The sequence below is a fragment of the Amphiura filiformis genome, chromosome 10 (genome assembly GCF_039555335.1).
Source record: "Amphiura filiformis chromosome 10, Afil_fr2py, whole genome shotgun sequence".
NCBI classification, from domain to species: Eukaryota; Metazoa; Echinodermata; class Ophiuroidea; order Amphilepidida; family Amphiuridae; genus Amphiura; species Amphiura filiformis.
Genome location: NC_092637.1, coordinates 61,660,921 through 61,687,125, shown reverse-complemented (window position 1 = coordinate 61,687,125; position 26,205 = coordinate 61,660,921). Strand labels below are relative to the sequence as shown.

Genomic DNA, 26,205 nt, shown 5'->3' with positions numbered 1-26,205 from the left:
CGTTTCTTTTTTCGCCCCCTTTTTATTTTTATTTATCCCGCCATTTTTTCTCCCTTTTCTTTCTCCATTCCCGTTTTTTCTTTTTTTCGCCTTTTGTTTGCGCCCCTCATCGTTTGCCGCCCTAGGCGACCGCCTTACCTGGCTTAATGGTCGGAACGGCCCTTGTCAGAACACATTATTTGTGACTAATATTAATGGCTCCTAATAGACATTGTTTTGACTAAATGACAAACTTATTTTACAGGCGACGAAAAAACCTGTTTTACGGGCCTGGACCGACCCAGATTTTGTGTTTTTGGAGGGTTTTTTTTTTTACTTTTTGCTAAAATCATTTGACTGAAAAATTGTGGAAATTCAAATGTTTATTCCAACATACTTTCAAATGGAAAATGCTACCAAAAGATAATAGTTTTCACATGTTTTTCAATGAAGAACTGATTTAGTGGTACGCGCCCTAAAGGCGTAATGCACACCACCAGTGAGTTAGGCTGCAAAAATGAGATATTGAAATTAAAATTAAAATCACAACCGACTCTCACGCTTACGCTCACCACGTACATAAATTTATTTGGGGGATAGAATGGGAGGGGGAGCAATTGTGTACAATCTGGGTTTTAGAGTTTTTGTCACAGTTTCATACTAGAAAACTATCAAGCATCTAAGCTTCAGTGTTTCTAAACTCAGTAGCGTATGTGTGCTAACTGGCGGTGTGATGGCCTTGAACTTCGTTCTAGCATTGCTTTAACAATACACATGTGTTATTTTTATCTCGGGTTTTCCCATTCTCCGCGGCCATATTTTTTCCCTTTGTTGAGAAAAATCTGACAAATCAACATAATATTTGTAATTAGTATCGCTAAATAAGGTGAGGTTTTAACGTTTATATAATATTGTTTGAACCGTATATTAAGTAATTAGTGTACACTGTGTATACTAATTGTTATTGTGCTATATATAACAATCAGGCGTTCTATATACTGAAGATAACATACAGCAGATGTATCCATGGGGCAAGTGTGCTATCTACTGAAGATAACACACAGTCAATATAGGCATGGGACAGGTGTGCTATCTACTGAATATAACACACAGAAGATGTAGCTGCATTTGTCAGGTGTGCTATCGACTGAGGATAACAATCAGCAAATATAGCTATGGGGTAGATGTGCTATCTACTGAAGATATCACATAGCAAATCAAATGTAGCAAGGCTCAGGTGTTCATACTGAAGATAACATACAGGAGATGTATCCATGGGGCAGGTGTGCTATCTACTGAATGTAACACACAGCCAGCTAATGTAGGCATGGGACAGGGGTGCTATCTACTGAATATAACACATACAAGATGTAGCCATGGGGCAGGTGTGCTATCTACTGAAGACAACACTAATCAGATGTAGCCATGCGGCAGATGTGCTATCTACTCAAGATAACACACCACAAATGTAGCCACGTGTCTAGTGTGGTGTCTACTACAGATAACACACAGAAAATGTAGCTGCGTCTCTGATGTGCAATCTACTGAAGATAACACAACAAAATGTATCCATGTGTCAGGTGTGGTATCTACTGAAGATAACACAAAGAAAATATAGCCATGGCGCAGGTGTTCTATATTTAATCTCTATACTTATATATTACTCACAGCAAATGTAACCACTTGTCTAGTATGCTATTTACTGAAGATAACACACAGCAAATGTAGCCATGGGACAGATGTGCTACCTACTGAAAATTCTAAACAGTAGATATTGCCATGATGATAACACAGAGCAAGTGTAGCAATGGGTCAGGTGTGTTATCTACTGGATTATACTCTTTTATTAGATTTAAAAATCACAATTAGCGTATTTATTAGATTTGATGTCTTTTTATTCAATTATTATGCATGATATATTGGTATATATGTTTGTTAATTAATTTGTTTGTATGTTATAATTTTGTTCTAAACTAAATTATATATTCTTTCTACCTATTACAGTACAAAATTCATGAATTTTAAGGATCCAGCCAACTCGTATGGTTCACAACCATGGAAACCACAGATTGTGATTCGGAGCAAGCAGGCGGAGCTTTAGGAGAAATAACATATATTGTAATATGCTTTTTATGAGTATTATTATTATTATTATTATTATTATTATTATTATTATTATTATTATTATTATTATTATTATTATTATTATTATCATTATTATTATTAATATTATTAATATTATTATTATTATTATTATATTATTAGTAGTAGTAGTAGTAGTAGTAGTAGTAGTAGTAGTAGTAGTAGTAGTAGTAGTAGTAGTAGTAGTAGTAGTAGTAGTAGTAGTAGTAGTAGTAGTAGTAGTAGTAGTGGTCAGTTCGCTCAACCATATCGATATACCAATCATTTGCATTTGTTGATAAACATTGAGGTTAACTCATCTATAATGAAGTGCTTATTTTAAACACATTAACACCTTTCTACTTTTTTTTATTTATTGTAGTGGCGGGGACGATTTAATAGGGAGGTAAGATAAAGTATTTTAATCAGAGTCTTAAATAACAAAGAGAGATCCTTTGCTCTCTAAAACGCAATTTTGGTCCTAAATTAGTGTCCTTCATGGTTCATACCATGTAATGAAAGTTATCCGGTATCCTGCAAGTGGAAGTGCTCTATTCATGTTTTAAACATATTAAATGAGTAGGGCAGAGAACACTGATCAGTATGCCTTTTGTTTGAAGCTAATCGGACTTATGGTTTTCCTTACAAATACATTTTAAATTACTTTGTATTGTATTGTTTTTATCGATAATCAATACAGTTAATGAGCTAATATGACTTGAAAGTGCTCATTAATATGTAATTTTTGCCAATATGTTGCTAAAATTCAATGCATAAATGTTCATTTTTATTTAATAGAATATTGGTTTCAAACTTGGTCAAAGTGTTCCTAAAGACTTCCAGATAATGTATGCATAAGTAATGAGCTATCCGCCCTAATTTGCATAAGTAATTAGCATTTATGCAAATTAGCTCATTAATTATGCAAATATGCAAATTAGGGGGCGGCTTCACTATATAATACATTAGAAAATATTAGAAACACTTTGACCAAGTTTCAGGGCAAAAGTATGCAAAATAAAAGTACCATGAACATTAATGCATTGATTTTTATAGCTCATTAACTATATTGATTATTGATAAAAACAATAGTATACAAAGAAAATATAATTTGATATATTATGGAAACCGTATGTCCGATTTGCTTCAAAAAACACAAGGCATATTGATCAGTGTACTTTACCCTACTCAATTTATCTGTTTAAAACATGCTCAAAGCATTTGCTAATTTCTAGAAAATGCATCCAATACCACCTTAAATGCTGAATTTGAAAGATGAAGATTCCCCAATAAATTTCTCTAAATTTTCTGTAGCTTAAGTGCGGACTACAGTCTAGAATTGTATAAACACATTTTTTTTTTTTTTTTCTTGCAGGATTTTTCAAAATATTTACGCCTTTCGCCTGAGGTAAGATACAATTTTAAGATTTTTATCCGAGACGATGGTTATAAAATATATTCAAATTGTAACAATAGACAGCCCTGGAACTTTCTTCTTGAAATGCAAAATCGCAACCCTTTTTAAAGGTACAATTCCTTTTAAGGTGCAATTCCTTCTCACGAGATGCCATTTTTAGTGCAGGTTTAGAATTGATTGAGGTTTCTTATATCTACAGCAAGGGCACTTCAACAATCCGCCTCCACAAGGACAGTGATAAGATATCTATCCAACGAGGGATGCGACAAGGTGATACCAGTTCACCTAAACTGTTTAATGCGGCACTTCAGGAAATTATACGTCACCTAGACTGGGAAAGTAAGGGCATTAGCATAAATGGAGACAACCTGAGCCACCTTCGATTCGCAGATGACATAGTCATAATAACAGACAATGCTAAAGATTTAAGAGAAATGATCAATGATCTCAACCAGAGAAGCAATCAAGTGGGACTAAAGATAAACATGAAAAAGACAAAAGTCATGTTCAACCAGTTCGCCACAGAACAGCTGGTCATGGTAGGGAACACAGAAATAGAAAAGGTGGACCAATTATGTGTACTTAGGACAGCTAATCAACATGACTCACAATCACATGGATGAAGTAATGAGGAGGACTAGGGCTGGTTGGTGTGCATTTGGCAAGCTCAATGACATCATGAGAAGTAAGATGCCAACTTGTCTGAACGAAAGGTTTTCAACCAATGTGTACTACCAGCCATGACTTATGGAGCTGAAACATGGTCACTTACTAAGAGGATGGAGCAAAAACTGAAAACTGCACAGCATAACATGGAAAGATGTATGATGGGCTACACCAAAAGGGACAGGAAAACAGTGGCATGGATCAGGAGCTGATGAAGAAAGATGAAGAAGTGACATTGGGCTGGCCATCTTGCAAGATCAACAGATAATAGATGGACAAAGAATGTCACAGAATGGAGGCCTTGGCTGGGCTCAAGACACCAAGGCAGACAGAAAGTCAGATGGAGGGATGAGATAGCAAGCTTCACAGGGATCAGGTGGATGGCAAAAGCAAATGACAGGAAACTTTGGTGCCAACTTGGGGAGGCTTTCGCCCTGCAGTGGGCTGAATACGGCTGATGATGATGATGATGATGATGATGATGATGATATCACAAATATCGCAGTATCCTTCATAATGTACCGTATACAGAAAAGCCATATACCTGTATAATAATAGGTGCTCCAGTTAAAAAGGTCACTGCTAGTATACGTGTGCTTCCTGAAAAAAGGATATTTATATTTTGTTTGCCTAAATTGTATGCCTCCAAGAATTGATCAATAAGCGATCATTAGATCATTTTTTACATAAAATGCGTATTCTATTTTGTGTCCATCTTGTGACTAATTCTATCGCCGTGTGCTAGTGTATCATGTTGCGCATTATGTTCATGGATTCCAAATTCACCTTCCTTCCGTTCCTTGTCCACTGTAACTAATACAATCTGATACTAAATACTAAATGTATTGGTATTATGAAAACTAAAATAATACCATATTTTGTGATGAACTGCTAATCTTTAAACACATTACAAGATTTCTATATTTTTCATTTTTTGCAGGAGCGACGAAAACGTGACGAGGTAAGATTTCAATAGTATCCTTGCAAGGTTTCAGAAAAACTATAGTTAGACTGACTCCGACATACCGTTCTTGAGTTATAAGCAAAAAGGTTTGAAATTGCTTGTCATGTAAAACATGTCAAATAAGGAATAGTCGTAACCATGTAGGATGTTTCGTTACCTAGGAAACATCACAACATAGGTTGTGGTAAATAGGCTGCAATGGGGATTGACCTTTATTGGCCAATTTTGTCAATAACGAGGCATTTTAGACAGTGCAAACGATTCCTTCGAGTAATTTGATTTTGATTAATTTTTGACCGCTGTGTGGGCAAAAAAACTGGCAATTCCCAACAATTCACCTGTATGCTTATAACTCAAGAACGGTATGTCGGAGGTAAAGCACACTATACTTTCTTTCTGAATCATTGCAATTAAAGGAATAATTTGAGCAACTTTCAAATTTGACCACTGTGTTGACCTTTAATCTTGAATATGGCCGGAGTGCCGGGAATCATTTTTTGTTAACATCTTGAATGTGTTATAAGACCATAAAAGTAAGCTAAAAAGTTGGTTTGGTAGAGTCCTGGGGATGCACATTAAACGCTGGTATGAACTGGACTAAACTGAGAACACCTGGCTGACCACGCGCCAGGCCAGAAAAGAGTCTGTTACAGAACAAAGCAAGTCAGCCATAATATATCATGATGTACGACAGAACCATGTTATCAACCCGGGGGGGGGGCACTTCAATATGAAATGGATATAGGTGTAGGGCTGGCACTTTCGCACTAAGGGGCATTCGGTGAGAGGAAAATGTAAAAAAATATGGGGTCATTGGGTGAGAGCATGATTTTTGGCATTCGGTGAGAGCAAAATGTAAAAAATATGGGGTCATTGGGTGAGAACATGACCTTTTTAAAATGGAATCTTTGGGTGAGAGCCGAAAAAGCGCCACAGAAACCTCGAAAATCAAAATTTTAGTTCTAAATGGCTTACATTTACATTTACATTTACCGACACTTATATAGCGCCTTTACCGCTGGATTCAAAGCGCAATAAAAATAAAAACAAAGAAGCAAAAATCAAGAAAAACTAAACATAGGAAATCTGAAACAGATGAGTTTTGAGAGCAGATTTGAAGGCTTCAACTGTTGGAGAATTGCGAATGTGATTTGGGAGATTATTCCAAGCTCTGGGGCCAGCCACTGAGAAGACCCTGTCGCCAGCACATTTATGTGTCTTAGGGACCTCAAGGTTCATGTTGTGACAAGAACGGGTGGTTACTGACCCAAGACGAGGTTTTTTCACCACCAGACAGTCTTTCATGTACTGGGGACAGAGTCCATTCAGTGACTTATACACACAGAGGAGAAGTTTGAACTTGATGCGGTCATCAATACGGAGCCAGTGCAAGTCAGTGAGCAAGGGGGTGATATGGCAAGATTTTGGTTGTTGGTAAATCAGCCGGGCACATTTGTTTTGGAGCTTCTGCAAACGATTCAAATCTTTTTGTTTAATACCATTTAACAGAAGATTGCAGTAGTCTAGACGGGAGATGATGATTTCTTTGTTTTTTCAAAATAAGTAACAAAATCAGTGATAGAAGAAAGTTGCTGCTCAAATTGAACTTGTAAGGGTCTTTTGGTGACAGATCAAATGGAAAAATATGGGGTCTTCGGGTGACAGAGCATGTGTTCGTAAAAAAATATGGGGTCTTTGGGTGACAGCGATGCTGAAAAATGGGGTCTTAACAGCCCCTACATACGCGTCACCTCCAAAGTTGGAGTGCCCCCGGGGTTATCAACTGGCACGATACAGAGATTTTACAGAAGTAGTAGGCCTACATGTACATAGTCGAGGGCCTACCAGTTGAATACATGAATACAAAACCCACCCAAGTCCATGGGAAGTGATTTTGAGAAAAAAATCTGTGTATCATTTTAATTCCTTCAGTTAGATATACCTGGTCAATAGAGACATTGAGATTTCTAAACGTAGGTATCGGACGTACGTTGATTTATTCAAAACCACTCTCCTGTATCGAAGCGAGGTCACGTATTTAGCCAGTTTTGAAGATTTTCTACGTTTGAAATGAACTTAGATACATCGTTGAAAATTTGTCCATTTCACATTATGTTAAAGACAGTCAAGGATAATGAACATACGAAGGAAAGTCTTATTATTATTATTATGATCCCCTGTGTTTGTAACAAATCATTATAATAAAGCTACAGCGATGTGTTAAAAGTTGACTAAATTTAAACGTGATATCCATACTTGAACCTTTTAAATACTGACACTGTGCTTCATAGAATTCAGAATGGGCAGGGTGGCGGTGGTGGGGGATGTGGTGGTGGGGATGTGGTACACACAAACTCTATGGGATTGGTATTTTTAGTGCGTAATCTGCTTCTGTAAAGGCTGTGAATTGGATTTGGACTCTATTTAGCATCTAAAACACTCATGGCCTTACAGCTAAACAATTCTACTAATTGTTTTTAATAATTTATGATTGGTTTAATCTAGAAAATACAAAGTTTTCCATACAAAACTACCCGTTGGCATATTAAACACTGTAGTTAAGCAATGCGGATGTCTTCAAAATCTAAAAGTTACCTGTAAAATTTTAATTACTTATCCTATCATAGGATATCTAAATATGGACATATTTTTTCTGTATGGGTTAGGGGAAAATGTTTAGGTTCAAAATATGTTGAATTGTAAAAAAATCTAAAATACTTTGGGACACCCTATATTCCAAAGTCCTAGATTACCAAACAGCTGTGATTTTTAGTTTCTTCCAAAGTCAGTTGGCTCTCCATATCCTCTAACCAAATGAATGTTGTTTACTTCCAGTTTATTACTGTAAGTTGGTAATAAGCAATAAGACCCATTTTTATCAAAATCTTTTTATTCCACCCTGTATAACTTGCAGGTCACCCTGTATAATGAGTTGAAATGTATATATGTGAATTGCTTATGCCTTCAGCTTTCCAAAAATGTATACTTTTCCTAGTTTAGGATTGATGATTGTCGCGATAAACTAATTAGAAACCCGGTTGGTGTAAAAATTCATAATATTTGTCATGTAACGCTAAGGGTGGCGAGTTCAGGACACACGGCCATACAGAACATGTCAAACTTGAAGATAATTATTTGCGCAATACAGGGTGTCCCAATAAAATCGTTCACATTTTGACTATCCTCTGACTATCCTCTACCGTGTAATAGACGACAGGCAGGTCCAATATCGTTTATTCTCATTCTTAGTCAGTTAAATATTATTTTAATAACTGTAAACTATTTTTAAAGCAAAAATTAAGTTACTGTCATAAAAATTCCCCTTTTTCTAAAATAAACGAAACTTGTTTACAACTTTACATCTTGTGTTGCGCGTACTGCTAGCGCGTGCGAGTATTCCACACTACGTGTACGCATACAACGCAATAAATACGCGCACCTCTATGAGCGTGTTACGCGTTATCAACACTCATGATGACGTGGGGTCGTCTACAGCCTGATAGACGACACCCAAAATCATGCGATTGTCCAATCAGATTATGTGTCTACTAATAGACCACTCCCACTGACTAAGAATTGGAGGTTGTGCCGCAATTCTCAAAAATGACGAGCTGATTAATTTTATCTACCATGTGCTCATTGGATTATTCGGTTCACTGGTTTTGAATTGAAAACGAAGCCCGTGATATAACACTAGTGTTATTTGGCCCATTTCAAGTATGCCATTTAACACCCATGGTATAATTTATGAATGTTGAACAATGTTCTCTCTCTGTTCTCAAAGTTAATGATCTTTTAGAGAATTATCTAACAAAATGGCAGATAAAGAAGTCTTTAAAGAAATATTGCTTTTTTGACGCACCATTTACCTATAGGCCTACTTGGTTTTAATGTCAGTTTTGTTTATTATTGTAGGAAAGAAGAAGACAAGCAGAGGAGGAGGTAAGACCAAAACTGAAGCACGTCATATCGGGGAGCTGTGAATTCGCACACTCTGTGAAATAACTTACTTTCACTACTTTTGTTTTTTCCAAGAGTTTTACATCTAGTTGCTAGATTGTTGTGCTGTAACTCTAGAATTACGAAGAGGTAGGTAGGGCCGGCCGTCAAAGATGCCCATAAGGGGTGGGTTGGTGAGGCCCGCCATTGATTTCTACAGTAAAATCAATTATTTAAATTCCCTCCTGTGAAATTATTCCAAGAGCTACTGACTTTTTACTTGTTGTACTTTTGTACATAGCCAAAATTTCCCAAATTTGTGTGCCTGCCACCACATTATGACGTCATAGCGGCATTATGTGAGACAAGATTTATAGCTATACATTGGTATCAAATATAACGGTGTATGATGTTTATAATTAAAAATTAGGGGTGCTGAAACCCCCTCCGGAATCCGTGTTACAATATAATGGCTCAGTAGTTCTAGGGTTAAACATTTAACATGTGCTATAAAACATAACATATTTAATACATGCAGTAATTTTTTGACAATTTGGTTTTACTGCGCGGTTTTTTTCTGTGCTACAAAATGTAAAATCATTTCCGTTAGTGTCAATATTCTTTACTTACCACCTGTACTGACCTTTATCAATTCAGGTCATAGAATTTATATAACACTGTTATAATCGTGACTTACGTGACTTTTTTTCACTCATCCTTCTCGGATATCATCTAAGTTCCCTGGTTATTACACGATAAACCAGTAAACCGAATCTTGACGCAGTTTTACGAAAGGTAACAGAGTAAATGATATTTTCAATCATAATCACGACATTTTGTTCTCCTTCCACAAAATATTATTACTATTTTTGACATACCATTTACCTATCTGTCTACCTGGGTTTAAATATCAGTTTTGTTTTGCTTTTATTGCAGGAAAGAAGACGAAAAGAAGAGGAGGTAAGACAAAAACTGAAGTATGTGTTTTTACATTTAACATGTGCTCTAAAACATAACATCTTAAATACATGCTGTAAGCTTTTTGATAATTCGGTTTTACTACATTTTTTCTGCGCTACAAAATGTAAATCATTTGTCTAATATACCCACATACCCACGTTAGTGTCAAGCATTACCTACCACCTGTAATCTATATCAATTTAGGTTGTGCAACGGGTGGTGATTATTTGTTTTTAAAAACAAACTTATGCCACTAAATAAACTACGTTGACGCCCGAATAGATTGAATGGTATTTATCAAACAAACAAATCACTGGTGCCTGATAGAAAATACTGGTACGCCACCACCGGATTGCTCTCAGGTCTTAAAGCGGGCGCGCTACTCGCATTGAACAGGCAAAGTTCGCAAAATCAACGGCTTCATTGTTTGCCAGACTTAATTAACATAATCAAGGGATCGAAAATGAATTATTCATAAGCGATCGATAACTGGCCTAATTTTCTAGCTAGCAAACCAGCGGAACTTGTCATTGCCGGTTTGCGTGCTTCATAGAACAACCGTGGATTTAGTGTCACCCCCTTGTACCACTGTTATAATCGTGACTTGTCACTTGCCCTTCCCGGATATCATTTAAGTTCCCTGATTAGATTATGACATGATTACACGATAAACCAATAAACCCAATCTGACGCAAATTTTACAGAAGGTAACAGAGTATATTTTCAATCAAAACCACGGCATTTTGCTCATCAGTACGGCTACCTTCCGCAAACAATTATTGCTGTTTTTGACATACCATTTACCTATCTGTCCACTTGGTTCTAGATATCAGGATTTTATTTTTCATTTTTTTTTATTACAGGAAAGAAGAAGAAAAGAAGAGGAGGTAAGACAAAAACTGAAATATGTCAGTTCGGGGAGCTCTCTGAAAACACTACCTTCGCTGCGTTTTTGCTACTTTTTACGAAAAGTCTTACATTTAGTTGCTATTTAACAATCATGGTATGATTATGGATGAAAAAACAGTGGCTTTTTTCGACGGGAATAAGCAAACTATGATGCAATTTTATCAGTTTCGCCATCGAGAATAATTAAACGAGGAAATAGGAAAAGTGATCCCGTCCGGAAATTGAACCCAGGACCTCTGGTTTACTAGACCAGCGCCTTAACAACTTGGCCATAGGACTTTCATGATTAGGCATACTGGGAATTCAACCTATAAGCATGATAAGCGGTCACTCAACCCTACCTCCTTCGTGCAAGTCATCCCAATGTGGCTCGGGCTTGACAAGCGTAAATAATGCCGTCCTCACTGCAAGTCATCCTTTGCACGAAGGAGGTAGGGTTAAGTGACCGCTTATAGGTTGTCTCAAAATTCACAGACATTGCAATTAATTACACATTAAACTAATGAAACATCATTTCTAACCAAAGAGCTGATTGAATTATTAAATACATGTCAATAAATTAAACTCCCTTTTTCCATGATTTTGAACACCCTGTATATTTTTACGAGGACTGATTGAAATACGGGGTTCTGTTTTTACTGTAAAGCCATATATCATGCTTTACTACTGCAATGCTTGTTTTTATAAAAATACTTTCAGAGAAAAAAATAACCTGGGTATATATTTTTTATGATACACTCTTTAGTATAATTCATACACACAATGAATAAAATTTAATGTTGACATATTCTACATCATGTTTGAGCTTTTAAATATGTTAACTTCATGGCAATCGGATGTATAAAAGAAAAGTTATGTTCATTTGAATCCAAATTGGTGACTTATCTCTCAATTTGCAAAGTGTGACTATTTTTAATATCAAGTTTTGACATAATAACCAGAGGCCTACTTGGTTTTTAATATCAGTTTTGTTTATTATTGTAGGAAAGAAAAAGACAAGCAGATGAGGAGGTAAGACAAAAACTGAAGTATATGATTTTGAAGAGCTGTGAATTCCCACACTCTGTTAAAACATTTACTTTCGATGCATTTTAGCTACAAAAATGCCCCAAAAATTTAACATGTGCTATAACAACATCACATTTTTAGTCCATGCTGTATGTTTTTTGACAATTTGGTTTTACTGTGGCATTTTTTCTGTGCTACAAAATTATATCATTTGTCTAATATACCCACATACCCACGTTAGTGTCAATAAGCTTTACTGACCACCTGTACTAACCTATATGAAATTTTTGTAATCATGACTTTGCATGACTTTTTGTCGCTCGCCCTTCCCGGATATCATCTAGGTTCCCTGGTTATAAACATCTCAAAAAAGTAACTAACGCCCCCCCTTAAATAATGGCCATTATTCAAAAGGGGCTTTTGTATTACAAATCTGTCATATGCGTTGGAAGCAAAATTTATTTCTGCGCATTTTGACACCTCATTTGATACGATAACAGAAAACAATAAAACACCGGTTAATTTAATGTACATGTAGTGAGGTCCAGATTTGAAAGTTGCACTTACATACAATACAAAAACACACAGATATCATTACACAGATTTCCTTCCATTATACTGAATACAAAATCAATACAATTTACTGCAACTTTTTAATCTTGGGTTACTTTGATTTTTAAATGTACGCTGTGACGTCAATATTTAGTCAATTGCTACAAATTAGGTGTCAAAATGTGCAGACATAAATTCTACTTCCAACGCATTTTACAGGTTTGTAATACAAACGCCCGTTTTTGAATAATGTTCATTATTTAAGGGGGTTAGTTACTTTTTTTTTAGATGTTTATTATGGTATGATTACACGATAAACCAGTAAACCGAATCTGATGCAATTTTTACATAAGTAACAGAGTAAATGACATTTTCAATCAAAATCACGACATTTTGTTGGCAGTACGCCTACCTTCCACAAAAAATTATTGTTATTTTTGACATACCATTTACCTATCTGTCTACCTGGGTTTAAATATCAGTTTTGTTTTGCTTTTATTGCAGGAAAGAAGACGAAAAGAACAGGAGGTAAGACAAAAACTGAAGTATGTGTTTTTGCAGAGCTGTAAATTCGCACACTCTGTAAAACACTTACCTTCGCAGCATTTTAGATACTTTTTTAGTTGCTAGATTGTTGTGCACCATTAGATTCTCAGGGTGGGGGTAGGAAGACTTCCCCCACCTAACTGTGTATAAATGCATGAAATTAAAATAAATAAAAAATTAAAATTTGATATTTTTCACATTTTTGATATATAACAGTCCTCGAAATAAATTTTTATAAATCTAATGATATATTCTTAAAGTGTATATAGCTGGGAGGAAAAGCCGACGATCAATTGAAAATTTTGACCTTTTATATTGAAGATATGGATTTTTTTCCCCAAAAATACCTATTTTTGGGGGTGTTTTTTGGGGAAAAAATCCATATCTTCAATACGAAAGGTCAAAATTTTCAATTGATCGTCGGCTTTTAATCCCACCTACATACACTTTAAGTATAAATCATCAGATTTATAAAGTTTACTTCAAGTACTGTTAAATATCAAAAATATCAATTTTAATGATTTGCCATAAAATGTGTATTACATTGCGAATTTCAAAAAATCTAAATTATTTGATATCAGAAGGACATTCTTCGTATTCAGAATGCAATTCGATATGTCTGATGTGCTCTAATGTCCCACAATAAATACTGTCCAAACGTTCATACCCCTTCCTTAAACATTTAACATGTAAGCGTTTTGACAATTCGGTTTTACTACGACATTTTTTCTGCCTACAAACTGTAAATACATCATTTGTCTAATCAGAGAAGATGTAATATTACATCTTCTCTGGTCTAATATACCCACATACCCATGTTAGTGTCAATAAGCTTTACTGACCACCTGTACTATAATTTTTTCAATAATCTATTCAGGTCATAGACTTGATATACCACTTTTGTAATCGTGACTTAACGTGACCTTTTATCAATGGTATGATTACACGATAAACCAGTATTTGTAATCTGTATGCAAGAATGTTATTGACACCTTTCCTGTTTTTTATAACAACATGTTTAAAGTCTGGTTCAATACTAAATGTACATATCTGATTACTACAATCAAATCATTTGGAATAATGATGCTGTAACTACTAACAAGAAAACACTTTTCTATAGAGACTGGATTGATGCTGGCTTTATTTTTATTCATGATCTTTTTTATGACGATGGTTCAATCTACTCATTTGAGTATTTTAGGCGCCGCATTAAGGGATCTAGAATGAGCGTTTATTGCGTTTCGACAGTATTTTTTGTGGAACATGAGAGCACCACAGACCTATCGAATTGCATTCTGAATACGAAGCATGTCTTTCTGATATCAAATAATTTTCATTTTTGAAAATCACAATATAATACAAATTTTATGACAAATTATAAACATTTGATATTTTTCAAATTTTTGATATATAACAGTCCTCGAAGTAAATTATATAAATCTAATGATATATTTTTAAAGTGTATGTAGCTGGGAGGAAAAGCCGACGGTCAATTGAAAATTTTGACCTTTCATATTGAAGATATGGATTTTTTCCCCAAAAAGACCTATTTTTTTTTTTTTTTTTTGGACAAAAAAATCCATATATTCAATACAAAAGGTCAAAATTTTCTATTGATCGTCGGCTTTTCATCCCACCTGCATACACTTTAAGTATAAATCATCAGATTTATAAAGTTTACTTCGAGTACTGTTAAATATCAAAAATATCAATTTTTAATGATTTGCCATAAAATGTGTATTAAATTGCGAATTTCATAAAATCAAAATTATTTGATATCAGAAGGACATTCTTCGTATTCAGAATGCAATTCGATATGTCTGATGTGCTCTAATGTCCCAAAATAAATACTGTCCAAACGTTCATACCCCTTCCTTAAGCGCATTGGCAACATTCTTTTCAGTATTTCGCTCTTTGCAATGCTCTGCCGAATGATTGGAAGAATGCACCAATTCTAGGCCAAATTAGGACTGACTGAATCAATTGTCTTTGATGCAATCCCTATAGAAGCCTGTTCTTCGAAGATGTTTAGACATGTCATGGTTAATAAGAGGTATATTCCACCAATCTGTATGAACTACTATTTTAATTGGGAAAATATTTGGGGTTCAATACCATGTTGTACCAATGAGGCCAGGCCTATTTCACTTAATTAGAAAATTATTCATAAAATTTATCCAACAAAAGTTTTATTATGTAAAATGGGGATAGAAGATACAAATTTGTGGAATTTCTGTAATGCTGTCGATCACCCAGAGCACTTCTTTTTTCATTGAAATAAGACCACTCCTATTGGGAATTTGCTAACAGGGTTATTACACAAAGGCTTGGTAAGAACTTTAGGCTTTCTGTTCAAAATGTTTTATTTAATTATCATAATGACATTACCAGTGCTCGTTCAAAATATATTAATTATGTTATATGTGTTGACAAAATGGGCATTGGCAAATTCAGATACGAGAGTCATTCGTGTCTTCTGTTCCTTTTTAGGCAGGAACTTCGTATGAGAGGTTTGATCTGCGATGACTCTAGCTAGTTGATCGCAGATGAGCAGTTACTTGGATGACTTTCGTGTCTGTTCTTGGCTCTGTCATTTTGATTAAATTATGTGTTTGATTTTCTTATTATATATGTAAACATTTATATTATCTAATATATATATGGGTTATGTGCTGGGCAATAAGTTATTTTGTAATATTTATATATATTTAAGTGAATAAAGGCATTTTGCCTGACATACAATGTCAAAAGCCGAATCTGATGCAAATTTTACAGAAGGTACCAGAGTAAATGATATTTTCAATCAAAATCACGACATTTTGGTTGGCAGTACGGCTACCTTCCACAAACAATTATTGCTATTTTTGACACTCCATTTACATATCTATTTGGTTGTAGATATCAGCTTTTTTGTTTTGCTTTGTTTTTTATTGCAGAAAAGAAGAAGAAAAGAAGAGGAGGTAAGACAAAAACTGAATTATATCATTTCGGGGAGCTAGGAATTCGTACAATATGTGAAAACAAGTACTTTCCCTGCATTTAAGCTACTTTTTTTTACCAAGTAGTTGCTATTTAACACTCATGGTATGATTCATGAATGTTTGGACAATATTCTTTGTTCGCAAATTTAATAACCTTTTAGAGAATTATCTAACAAAATGGCAGATTAAGAAGTCTTTAGAGAAATATTGATATTTTAACGTACCATACTTGGTTTCTAATATTAGTTTTGTTCATTATTGTAGGAAAGAAGAAAGCAAGCAGAGGAGGAGGTAAGACAAAAACTGAAGTATAATTATGTCATTTCGGGGAGCTTTGAATTCATACACTCTTTGAAATCACCATATCCGCATATCATTTAAGTTTCCTGGTTAGATTATGACATGATTACACGATAAACCACTAAACCCAATCTGACGCCAATTTTTACCAGAGTAAATGATATTTTCAATTAAAGAAATACGACATTTTTCTTGGCAGTACGGCTACCTTAATAATTATTCTTATTTTTGACACACCATTTACATATCTGTCTACTTGGTTTTAGATATCAGTTTGTTTTTGTTTTTGTTTTTCATTGCAGAAAAGAAGAAAAAAAGAAGAGATGGTAAGATAAAAACTGAAGTATATGATTTTGAGGAGCTGTGAATTCGCATACTCTGTGAAAACACTTACTTTCGCTGCATTTAGCTACTATTTTGACCAAGAGTCAAATGTAGTTGCTAGATTGTTGTGCCGTAAACATTTACCATGTGCCATAACAGCAAAACATCTTTGATACATGTTGTAAGTTTTTTGACAAATCGGTTTAATGCGCTACAAAATTTAAATATTATCATATCCCTAATATACCCAAAATCCCACATACCCATGTTAGTGTCAATATTCTTTACTGACCACCTGTACTGACCTTTATCAATTCAGGTCATAGACTTGATATGCCACTGTTATAATCGTGACTTACGTGACCTTTTGTCACTTGTCCTTCCCGGATATCATTTAAGTTCCCTGGTTAGATTAAGGCATGATTACACGATAAAACACTAAACCCAATCTGACGCAAACTTTACAGAACATAGTGCAGTTTTTTCCACGGCAAATTCACCGTGACCTTTTCAGCCATAAACCCGCTTAGTGAAGATTAAACCGAAATGTGCAGTACTAAACCATTATAGTAATCGATTGTCCAATGCAAATTTCTTACCATGTGATAATATTAATCCAATGAGCGATCGAATTGTCCGCTACGGTCGACTAATCCAATCGATAATGACGCTATTGACATGTACGGGCGGAGCTCCACTGACTGGGTTTTGGGGTATTTTTCACTGGTTTGCTATCATTTACTTATCAAGGCGGTCCCCCGTTATTATAAGGACTATGCTAATAATTTAAAGATTGACATGTAGAGAATAAACCATATTTGATAGTCAAAAAGTACTAAATTTGTACCTATTACGGTTTCGTGGTACCCCTCTTGCAAATGCGACCAAGTCAGGGTGGCCCGGTGAAGCAAAAAGTGGATTGGATTAACACGGGAGTTTGGATAAGATGTAGATTTCCTTTCTCATAGAAATGTATGGTCCCCCGTTATTAAAGCTTTTACCGGGTTAAAAATTCAGATATTTTGAAAAGAATAAGTAATTGAAACATAGAGAAAGTACTAAAATCATAGCTTTTATACTTTTTGATATATGACGCTAACTAGTTCATCTCTTATATCTACAAGACAGCGCTACCAGTACGGGTCAATTGCCTATTGTGAGTGCCCCTGTATTATGTGCATACATGTAGTTAACAATAACTGCATGATGAGGTAACAGATGGAGTAAATGATATTTTCAATCAAAATCATGACTTTTTGTTCGGAAATACGGTTATTTTCCACAATAATTATAACTATTTTTGACACACCTTAACTATCTATATACTTGGTTTTAGATACCAGTTTTCTTTTTGTTTTTTATTGCAGAAAAGAAGAAGAAAAGAAGAGGAGGTAAGACAAAAACTGAAGAATGTCAATTCGGGAAGCTGTTAATTCGCACACTCGGTGAAAATACATACTCTCGTTGCATTTTAGCCTCGTTTGTTACCAAGAGGTTTAGATATTCTTCCTGTATAATTATCGTTAGAATGTTGTTGTTTTAACATTTAAACGTGCTACAGCAACATAACATTTAGCATACTGTACGTTTGTTGTCCGATTCTACAAAATGCTCATATATAATTTCACTTGATACATATAAATTTGAAGTAGCATGTTCTGATATGCTTATATTGGTGTCAATATGCTTTACTTGCTGCTAAAATGAAAATACGTTGAAGAGTTTGTGATGTCACAGAGATTCGGGGTATTTATGTGAATGTATAGCAGTTTATGAATTCACGGTGCCAGGGACTGATATAATCACATGCCATAATTATGGTGACGTAGTAACATTCTCAGATAAAATTTTCGTAGCAATAACTAATAATATAATACAGAGTAATATATACAGAGACTTTTATAAAAAAAATTCTGTCCTTAAAATAAAGAGCGAGCTATTGTGCATGATGCTGGCCAGTTTAGGAAGTTAAAGTGAACGATTGAAGCAAATTATATAAACTACTCAACAAAAGTTTGGAAAGTATTTTCAAGCATCTGTATCTCCAATTATTATTACCATGTTGCATATCACTGGATAGCTACAATACTCCCCTATACAATGACCCCCCCATTTGAAACAATAACATTTTCACGGCTGAGTACACGCCTTGTGAATGTAGTGGGGTCTCAAACAGAATTTGCCAAATTGACCATTATTCTGTGCTCAAACAATAGTCGGACACCTTCTCATGCTGCTCACCGACCTGGTTACACGTTACTGTGGGATGGAATTCCATTCTTCAACAAGGCAGGTCATTCAATATGGTTGCATATGGGCTTCTCTGGCACGCACATCACGATCAAGCTGGTCCCACAAGTGTTCAATCGGGTTGAGGTCTGGCCCCCCGGGTCTGGCCTGACTCCCATATTCTGTAGGTAGTCGTTGACTACCGTGGCTATGTGGGCGAGCGGTGTCATCTTAGAGGATTGCATTAGGTCCCAGATTGTGAAGTTATGGGATTGCAGAATTTGGCAATTTTTTTTTGAGACCCCACTACATTCACATGGCGTGTACTCAGCCGTGAAAAATGTTATTGTTTCAAATGGGGCGTCATTGTAAAGGGGAGTATTGTAGCTATCCATTGATATGCTTGAAAAAACTTTCCAAACTTTTGTTGAGGAGTTTACTTGCTACGGAATTGGGGAGGGGGGTTCTTCCTGCTCGAAGGCGTATTTGGGGGAAATCGCCCTTAAAAACACCCAATGTGGGTAAATTTGGGTGCTTTTCTTAAACAATTGGTAGACTAATGGGTTGCATAAACAGCAAGAAGTAAGAATATAGAAAATCAGCATCAGAAAGTTTGCGTGGCACATCCCCGTACAAAAATGTTTGAAGAACCACCCTCCTGCTCGAAATGAAGACTATATGTTCGGTCGGTATAGCTTGCTTACTTTTTCCAGTTTTCTCATATTTTCCTCCACTTATCCTTATGTATGTGTTTTGAAATCTTTTCATTTTGGGTGATTTTCGTATCCTAGTTTGTATGACACACCATTTACCTATGCTTGTTTTGCTGATATCAGATTTTTTAATTTAACAGGAAAACGAAAGGAGAAGACTACAAGAGGTAAGACGAAAGTGTATAAAATGAAGTACATGATATCATTAAAAATGCAGTATCCATATAGGAGAATGTAGTAGCCCCGCAAATAAAAAAAAAATAGAAACCATATCCATGACAACAAATTATATCAAACGTTACTTTACTTCAGGTACAATTAATTATCAATTTACGTCAAACGAGTTCAAGAACCTTACCTGAGGTGGTCGTATATTACTTAGCCTAAATAACAACTCTGTTGCGTTTACTAAGAATATGAAGTAGCTAAAGCATCTTTGATTGAGGGAAAGAGCTGCGGAGAGGACAACACACCTCCAGATGTGCTGAAGAGATGCAACCTAGATGACATTGTGTTAGGGTTCTGCAATGACGCACTTCTCAAAGGGAAGAAACCAGATCAATGGTCTATACTGAATATTGTTCCTATCCCCAAAACAGGAGATCTTAGTTCAGGAAACAACTATCGCGGTATCAGTCTAACCTCTATCGTAGCCAAAACCTACAACAGAATAATAGGATCAGACCTGAAATTGACCAGCATCTGAGAACAGGATGAAAAGCACAGAAAGGAATGTAAGGTTACGAAAAGCAGCAGCATGGACGGCTTGCAGTAAACTTAAGAAAATCTGGAGGTCAACTCTTACCAGGAGTTTCAAACTTCGAATCTTTGCTGCAACAGTGGAGTCGGTGCTGCTTTATGGATGCGAAGCATGTGGACCATCACCCCTAAACTTGGCAAAGGGTCTGGATGGCTGTTACACCCGCATCTTAAGAACTGTTTTTAATAATTTTAATTTTTGTAAATACGACTTTGCCTACAGTTCGATAATAGAAAAATGCATGAGCATTGAACCAATTATACTCTTTTTCATTTTTACAAACGCGTGAAATTAATGAATACATTCTAAGGTCATGTATTATTTATTTTTTTTGCATCAATAAGTACAGAGTGTTCCAAATCAAAAACTTGGTCATCTATAATAAATTACTGAAACTGGCCAATTTCGGAAAACGATTCGAAGAACAAGGTCGTGCGCACTTCAATAAAACGTCGAACTTTGTTTTTGTGTACGTTAAGGGGGTCAAATTAAGTTAATTAGTTCCAAAAATGCCATATTTTTCACTCGCATACTCTTTTTTGTCCCATGCTCCGGTCACTGCATCAACTATTAAATCGACACAGTATAAACTAATTAACATGTATTGTTTATTCAACTAATTTGTCAACATTAGCATGTATTCAGTGTTCAAAGGATAACTGTTTTTATATCGATGTTGTTATCAAAATATGATATGGCAAACATGTCGAGTTTGTTTTTAAAACATTAACAAAAATAATTGAAACCATATTTTATATTTCTATATCCGAATTGCAGAAGTTGACATTAATGAAAACAGCCCTCACTTCTCAGCAAATGAATATCATTTTGAAAAAGATGAAGTCAACAAAAGCTGTGAATTCAGTGGAAGATGCGCTCATCCGAAACCAGCCTACACTAGTAGAGAAACTTGACAAGCTGAGTGAAGTGCTAATCCAGAAACCAGTGTCTTCATACCTTCCTTGCCTAGAGATCTTTAAAAAAGGACGCCCTGATCTGTACTTAATCATCAAAGGCCTAGAGGGTAAGTAACTTGATTGTATTCAAGTATTTCTTATTTTGCTTGACAAACCCAGAAAATATTACCGGTACTTACGGCTTGAGCTTTCGCCATCTTGGCTGATGGCTTGATCACAAGTGTTTGTTGTGATATGGTCCACCGCGTATCCCGCGGAGGTTGGATGCACTCTCACTCTTAGGGTTGAGGGTTGGTTTTAGCAGTGGATCATATACGTGACTGAGAGAATAAGCCCCGTCGTCGCGGTTGATAGTTTTTGGCCCCCTTTCTGCGTATTTGTATTGCCTCTCTGATTCTACGTGATGCGGCATTAGAGTTTTTGTCTAGAATGCTTGCCTCTTCCCGGTTGATGACGTGATTATCCTAAAAAAAAGATGACCCTTCGGATTCCGAATAAAGGAACACCAGAAAGACTCTGAAACTCTCAAAAACACTTAATTCAACAGATCCAACAGAAAGGCTTGCGCTACAGAACAACATAAATCGGCAATTACAGATCATGACGCTCAGGAAAATCGCGTCATCAACTGGAAAGGGCAAGCATTCTAGACAAAAACTCTAACGCCGCATCACGTAGAATTAGAGAGGCAATACAATGGATATATGAGGATAATTGAAATTAGTTTCACTAGGGCTGTGAGTGTAATAATGATAATAATGATAATAATAATAATAATAATAATAATAATAATAATAATAATAATAATAATAATAATAATAATAATAATAATAATAATAATAATAATAATAATAATAATAATAATAATAATAATAATAATAATAATAATAATAATAATAATAATAATGAGTGTTACACCTCCGCTAAACTTCTCAAGGTTGATGGTGAACACACCAGAGAGTGGCCGTTCAGGACTGCCGCAATGGCTGACCGAGAAAACACTATCAGAGTTCTAGAGAATGGAGTGTAGATACCATGCACTTCCAGAACCATCTATGGCACAATTTAGGACAAGAAATTCTTACAATACGTTTTTGTTCAATGCAGAAAGAGATTCCTCAAAGAGAAAGCTCGAAAATGAAGGCGAACAATCAAGCGAAAGCAAAAAGCAGAGACCACAGCCTAACTACCGTAAGTAAGATTGTGAACGACAAAATGGCCTTCACTAGTCTCATTGTATTATCAACATTAGTTGGTGTTTCATTTCTTGCTTGGAAAACTCAAAGAATACAAAAGTATGTTTCTTCTTCAAAATTTCACTATCATACTGTGATTGCATGCTGGGATAACATCAATGGGTACTTGTACCAGATTTGTAACTTGGAAATTGTTTTTCCGTCTATCGATAATGAGTTTCCAGCTTTCATGACTTTGATGATATTTGATTGTTAATAAAATGATTAATGTAGACATTATGCTTTGAAATATTAAATGATCAAAATACTAAGTGTTCAAGGTACCTACTTGTGACAAGGCCCAACCTGAAAGGAAGCACTTTAAAACAGAATATGTGCATACAATTACACAGCATTGTATCATGAGGAGTCATATTAAGATGGTATTAACAACCTTTGACTTTATATTAGGCTCCCAGGTTGTATCTGACGAAGACATTACAGATGTGGTAGACACGCTTACGAGGGAAAATCTTAAAAACCTTCTGGGAGAACTGTTTCAAGGTTCGGACTTTGATGAGATCAGAGAATCAGTCAAAGAAAGTATCATTAAAGAGAAATCTGTGGAAATGTACGATCCAAAATATGAGGCCATACTTATTCTACAGCGCTGGCGTGAGATGAATGGATTGGGTGCCACTCGACAACAAATATTAGATGCTTTGAACAACTTGGGTTTAAAACATTCAGCGGTGATACTTGAAAGTAAATGGGCAAGCAGATACAATACCTCATCGGTTGGTATGTTAATGGCTTTTACCTAAATATATTACCATCCTTTCTGTACTATAGGGTGTCTCAGCAAAAGGGAGCCCCAACGAATGTTGCGATATTTTGAAATCAGTTTTCACCAATCATTCAATGTTTACATTATGTGAGAGCCATATATTGTACGTACTTACCATTTTGCAAAAAGCCAGAGCTCATTTCATTAAAGTGTTTTGAAGATACCATCTTGGATTTTAAAAAAAATTGAGTAGTGATGTCAAGATCATCAAGTTCTTCCACCTTCCAATTGTGTGCGTGGCAAACTCACTGGAGACAAGCGCCAAGCTTGAGCAACTCAAAACTAGACTATTCAATGCGTGTTTTATAATATACCTTGTGAAATATATACAGACTCATTATATAAATCTTAGAGGTCAACAAATCAAACCACTTTCTTCGTTTCTAATCTCGAACTTTATTAATTTTGAACACTTTATTATTTTTCCAACAAAAATATTGATAAAACATTCAATATTCCCTGTAGTATTTTTCTTAGTAAATTTCGTATGCCAGATCATATATAAAAGTCATGTCAATATTGGATACTAAAAGCTTCCTGTGAAAGCACTGAAAGCAAAAATAGCAAGTAAAACCCATTTTACACGTATTTGCCACCGCCAAGTAAACTTTGTATAATACCTTGTATATACATTTTTACTAACATATAGGTGCCCAATTGCTGACAGACGAAGATATTGCAGATGTGATTGGTAAACTTCGGCGTACAGATCTCAGGCGCCTATTAAAGCAACTCTTTGATGGTTCGGACTTGGATATAATGAGACAAGCTGTCAAAGAGAATGTTATTGATGAGACAAAGGAGGAGTTGAAGGATACCAAAGTAATGGCGAAGGTTATTCTTGAGTACTGGCGTGAGACTAAGGGTAGTGATGCCACCCGACAAGAGATCCTTGACTCTCTGAAACAACTGGGGTTGAAATATAAGGCACTGGAAATCGAACATATGTGGAAAGCTAAATCCTATTGCGAATACGTAGCCTCGAATAGCATTATCCCAGGGAATGACAGCGAAGTTACAAGTATGTTTAAAAGTACTTAAGGGGTAACCACATTTGCGCATTATTTTTTGTGGGACCTGCGATCAAATCAGACACAACAAATTGATATCTGAATACAAGGATGTCCTTCTGGTATTAAATTATTTAGATTGTGTAAAATTCGCGCTACAATACAAATTTAATGATTATTATCAAAAATTGATTTTTTTATTTATTTTATGAAATTTTATATATACATGTATCTTTAAAACTAAAGGACTAAATTGTCGATATCAATTTTGTTATTAATTTGCCATAATATTGGTGTAATATCGCGAGTTTCAAAAGTCAAAATTATTTGATATCAGAAGGACATTCCTCGTAAAAGTCAAAATTTGAATGTTGGTCATCTTGTATGTATGGTCCCAGTGTGTTTTCCACATATGAGATTGTGACGTCAAAGTTGGTAGTTAAAAAAAAGGAACATACACATTATTTCGTAGAATTTTTTGCTAAAAATTACTTCTGCCTTTACTTTAACTCTGTACACGATGGGGAGGACAATAACAGATCCAAAAAGTAGTGCTACATATAACTTGTTTTCATATATTTACAGATGTAATTTCTACATGATGAATCTTGAAGTACAGGTGTTCCAATAATTGATTGTAATGATTGTAATTAAATGTGTTTCTTTCCTGCAGGAATGGACGCTAAGGTATCTGACTGCGACATAACTGACATTGCATGCAAGGCCAATCTTGAGCGAGATGACCTAAAGCATCTCTTCAACGAACTTGGTATGGAAGGCTCGGCTATTGAAAACGCCGAGGGGAGAGCAGATACGAAGGATTTCCAACTTCAGTCTATTCGTGTGTTAAAAACTTGGCGACAAACTAATGGAGAAAAAGGGACAAGAAAGGCAGTCGTTGAGGCTTTGGAAGAGTGCAGTTTGGTCGAAGCCAAAGAGATACTAGTGGATAAATGGTCTCATGTTTCCTAGGGTGAATACTCGGTAGTTTTATGTGGCAACGTATCTATATTCGAAGTTTTCCATTTGCAAGCCAAGGCGCGCAAACTATTGCGTTCGGGTAAATAAAGTATTTCATGGGAATCACAAAACTGGAATCTACGTGATCCTGCTGATTACTGTCACACCGATTACGATAAATATGCAGGTCAGTCACGGGTCCCAGTAAACACAAAACGTTTTAGAGAAAATGACGGGTTATATAAAAGGTATAAAAACGTTTTAATAACATTCAAAAAACATTTTTTTGAAAACTTGATGCAAAACGTTCTAAAAAGAATATTATTTATGTGTTAAACAAAAATTTTGCAAAAATGTTTGCCAAAAATATTTCGCAATGCCGTTTTAGAAACGTTTTCATGACTTTTATATAACCTTACATTTAAATGTTATTAAAACGCTTTGAATAAACATTTAAAGAACATATCTGTGTTTGCTGGGATGGTCTGTTATGAGAGACCCGAGTCTGTCATGAGGCCGAATATCTCGCGTGATGGCACAAGAGCAAGGTTATTAAGCGGCATATCTAAAAAATGAGTCTTAATCATAATGCCCCTCGTCTCTGTACATTTCCCTGTTCATTTCAACTTATATCTTAAAGTTGAGACAGCTGGTGAACCAAGTGGTGCTGGAGTCCTGACACCTTTGAATTGCTTAGTAGGAGAATGGGGAGGTTGGGCACCATGCGATAAAATCTGTAAATTAGGACTTAAACGCAGGTATAGAGTAGTCATTCAAAGACCCAAAAATGGCGGCGAGGAATGCCCAGATCTTATTAATATTCATAAATGTCACAGTGGAAAGAGATTTCCCCAAAGATTAGCGTGCGCAGAGAGAAGAATACTAAAGGAAACACGAAAGTATATGAAAAGGGAAACAAGGCATTGGT

General features: G+C 35.5%; 1 protein-coding gene across 1 annotated transcript; it reads left to right on the top strand.

Annotated features, from left to right (window-relative positions):
• The first annotated feature begins 761 nt into the window (after positions 1-761).
• Positions 762-26,198, top strand: LOC140162021 (uncharacterized). Its single transcript, XM_072185311.1, has 20 exons — positions 762-865; positions 1,984-2,097; positions 2,483-2,506; positions 3,476-3,508; positions 5,124-5,144; positions 9,063-9,089; positions 10,023-10,046; positions 10,910-10,933; positions 11,940-11,966; positions 13,020-13,043; positions 15,998-16,021; positions 16,307-16,333; positions 16,645-16,668; positions 18,034-18,057; positions 19,749-19,775; positions 21,146-21,392; positions 22,393-22,476; positions 22,932-23,261; positions 23,957-24,328; positions 24,991-26,198. The coding sequence occupies exons 2-20, from the start codon at positions 2,035-2,037 to the stop codon at positions 25,287-25,289; spliced, it is 1,725 nt and encodes a 574-aa protein (XP_072041412.1). The 5' UTR covers positions 762-865; positions 1,984-2,034; the 3' UTR covers positions 25,290-26,198.
• Positions 26,199-26,205: the final 7 nt, after the last annotated feature.

Coding starts and splice junctions, on each gene's coding strand:
- LOC140162021 (XM_072185311.1), top strand. CDS start 2,035: ATGGAAACCACAGATTGTGATTCGGAGCAAGCAGGCGGAGCTTTAGGA. Junction 21,393..22,392: donor AATCATCAAAGGCCTAGAGG/GTAAGTAACTTG, acceptor TGTTCAATGCAG/AAAGAGATTCCTCAAAGAGA. Junction 23,262..23,956: donor ATACAATACCTCATCGGTTG/GTATGTTAATGG, acceptor ACTAACATATAG/GTGCCCAATTGCTGACAGAC.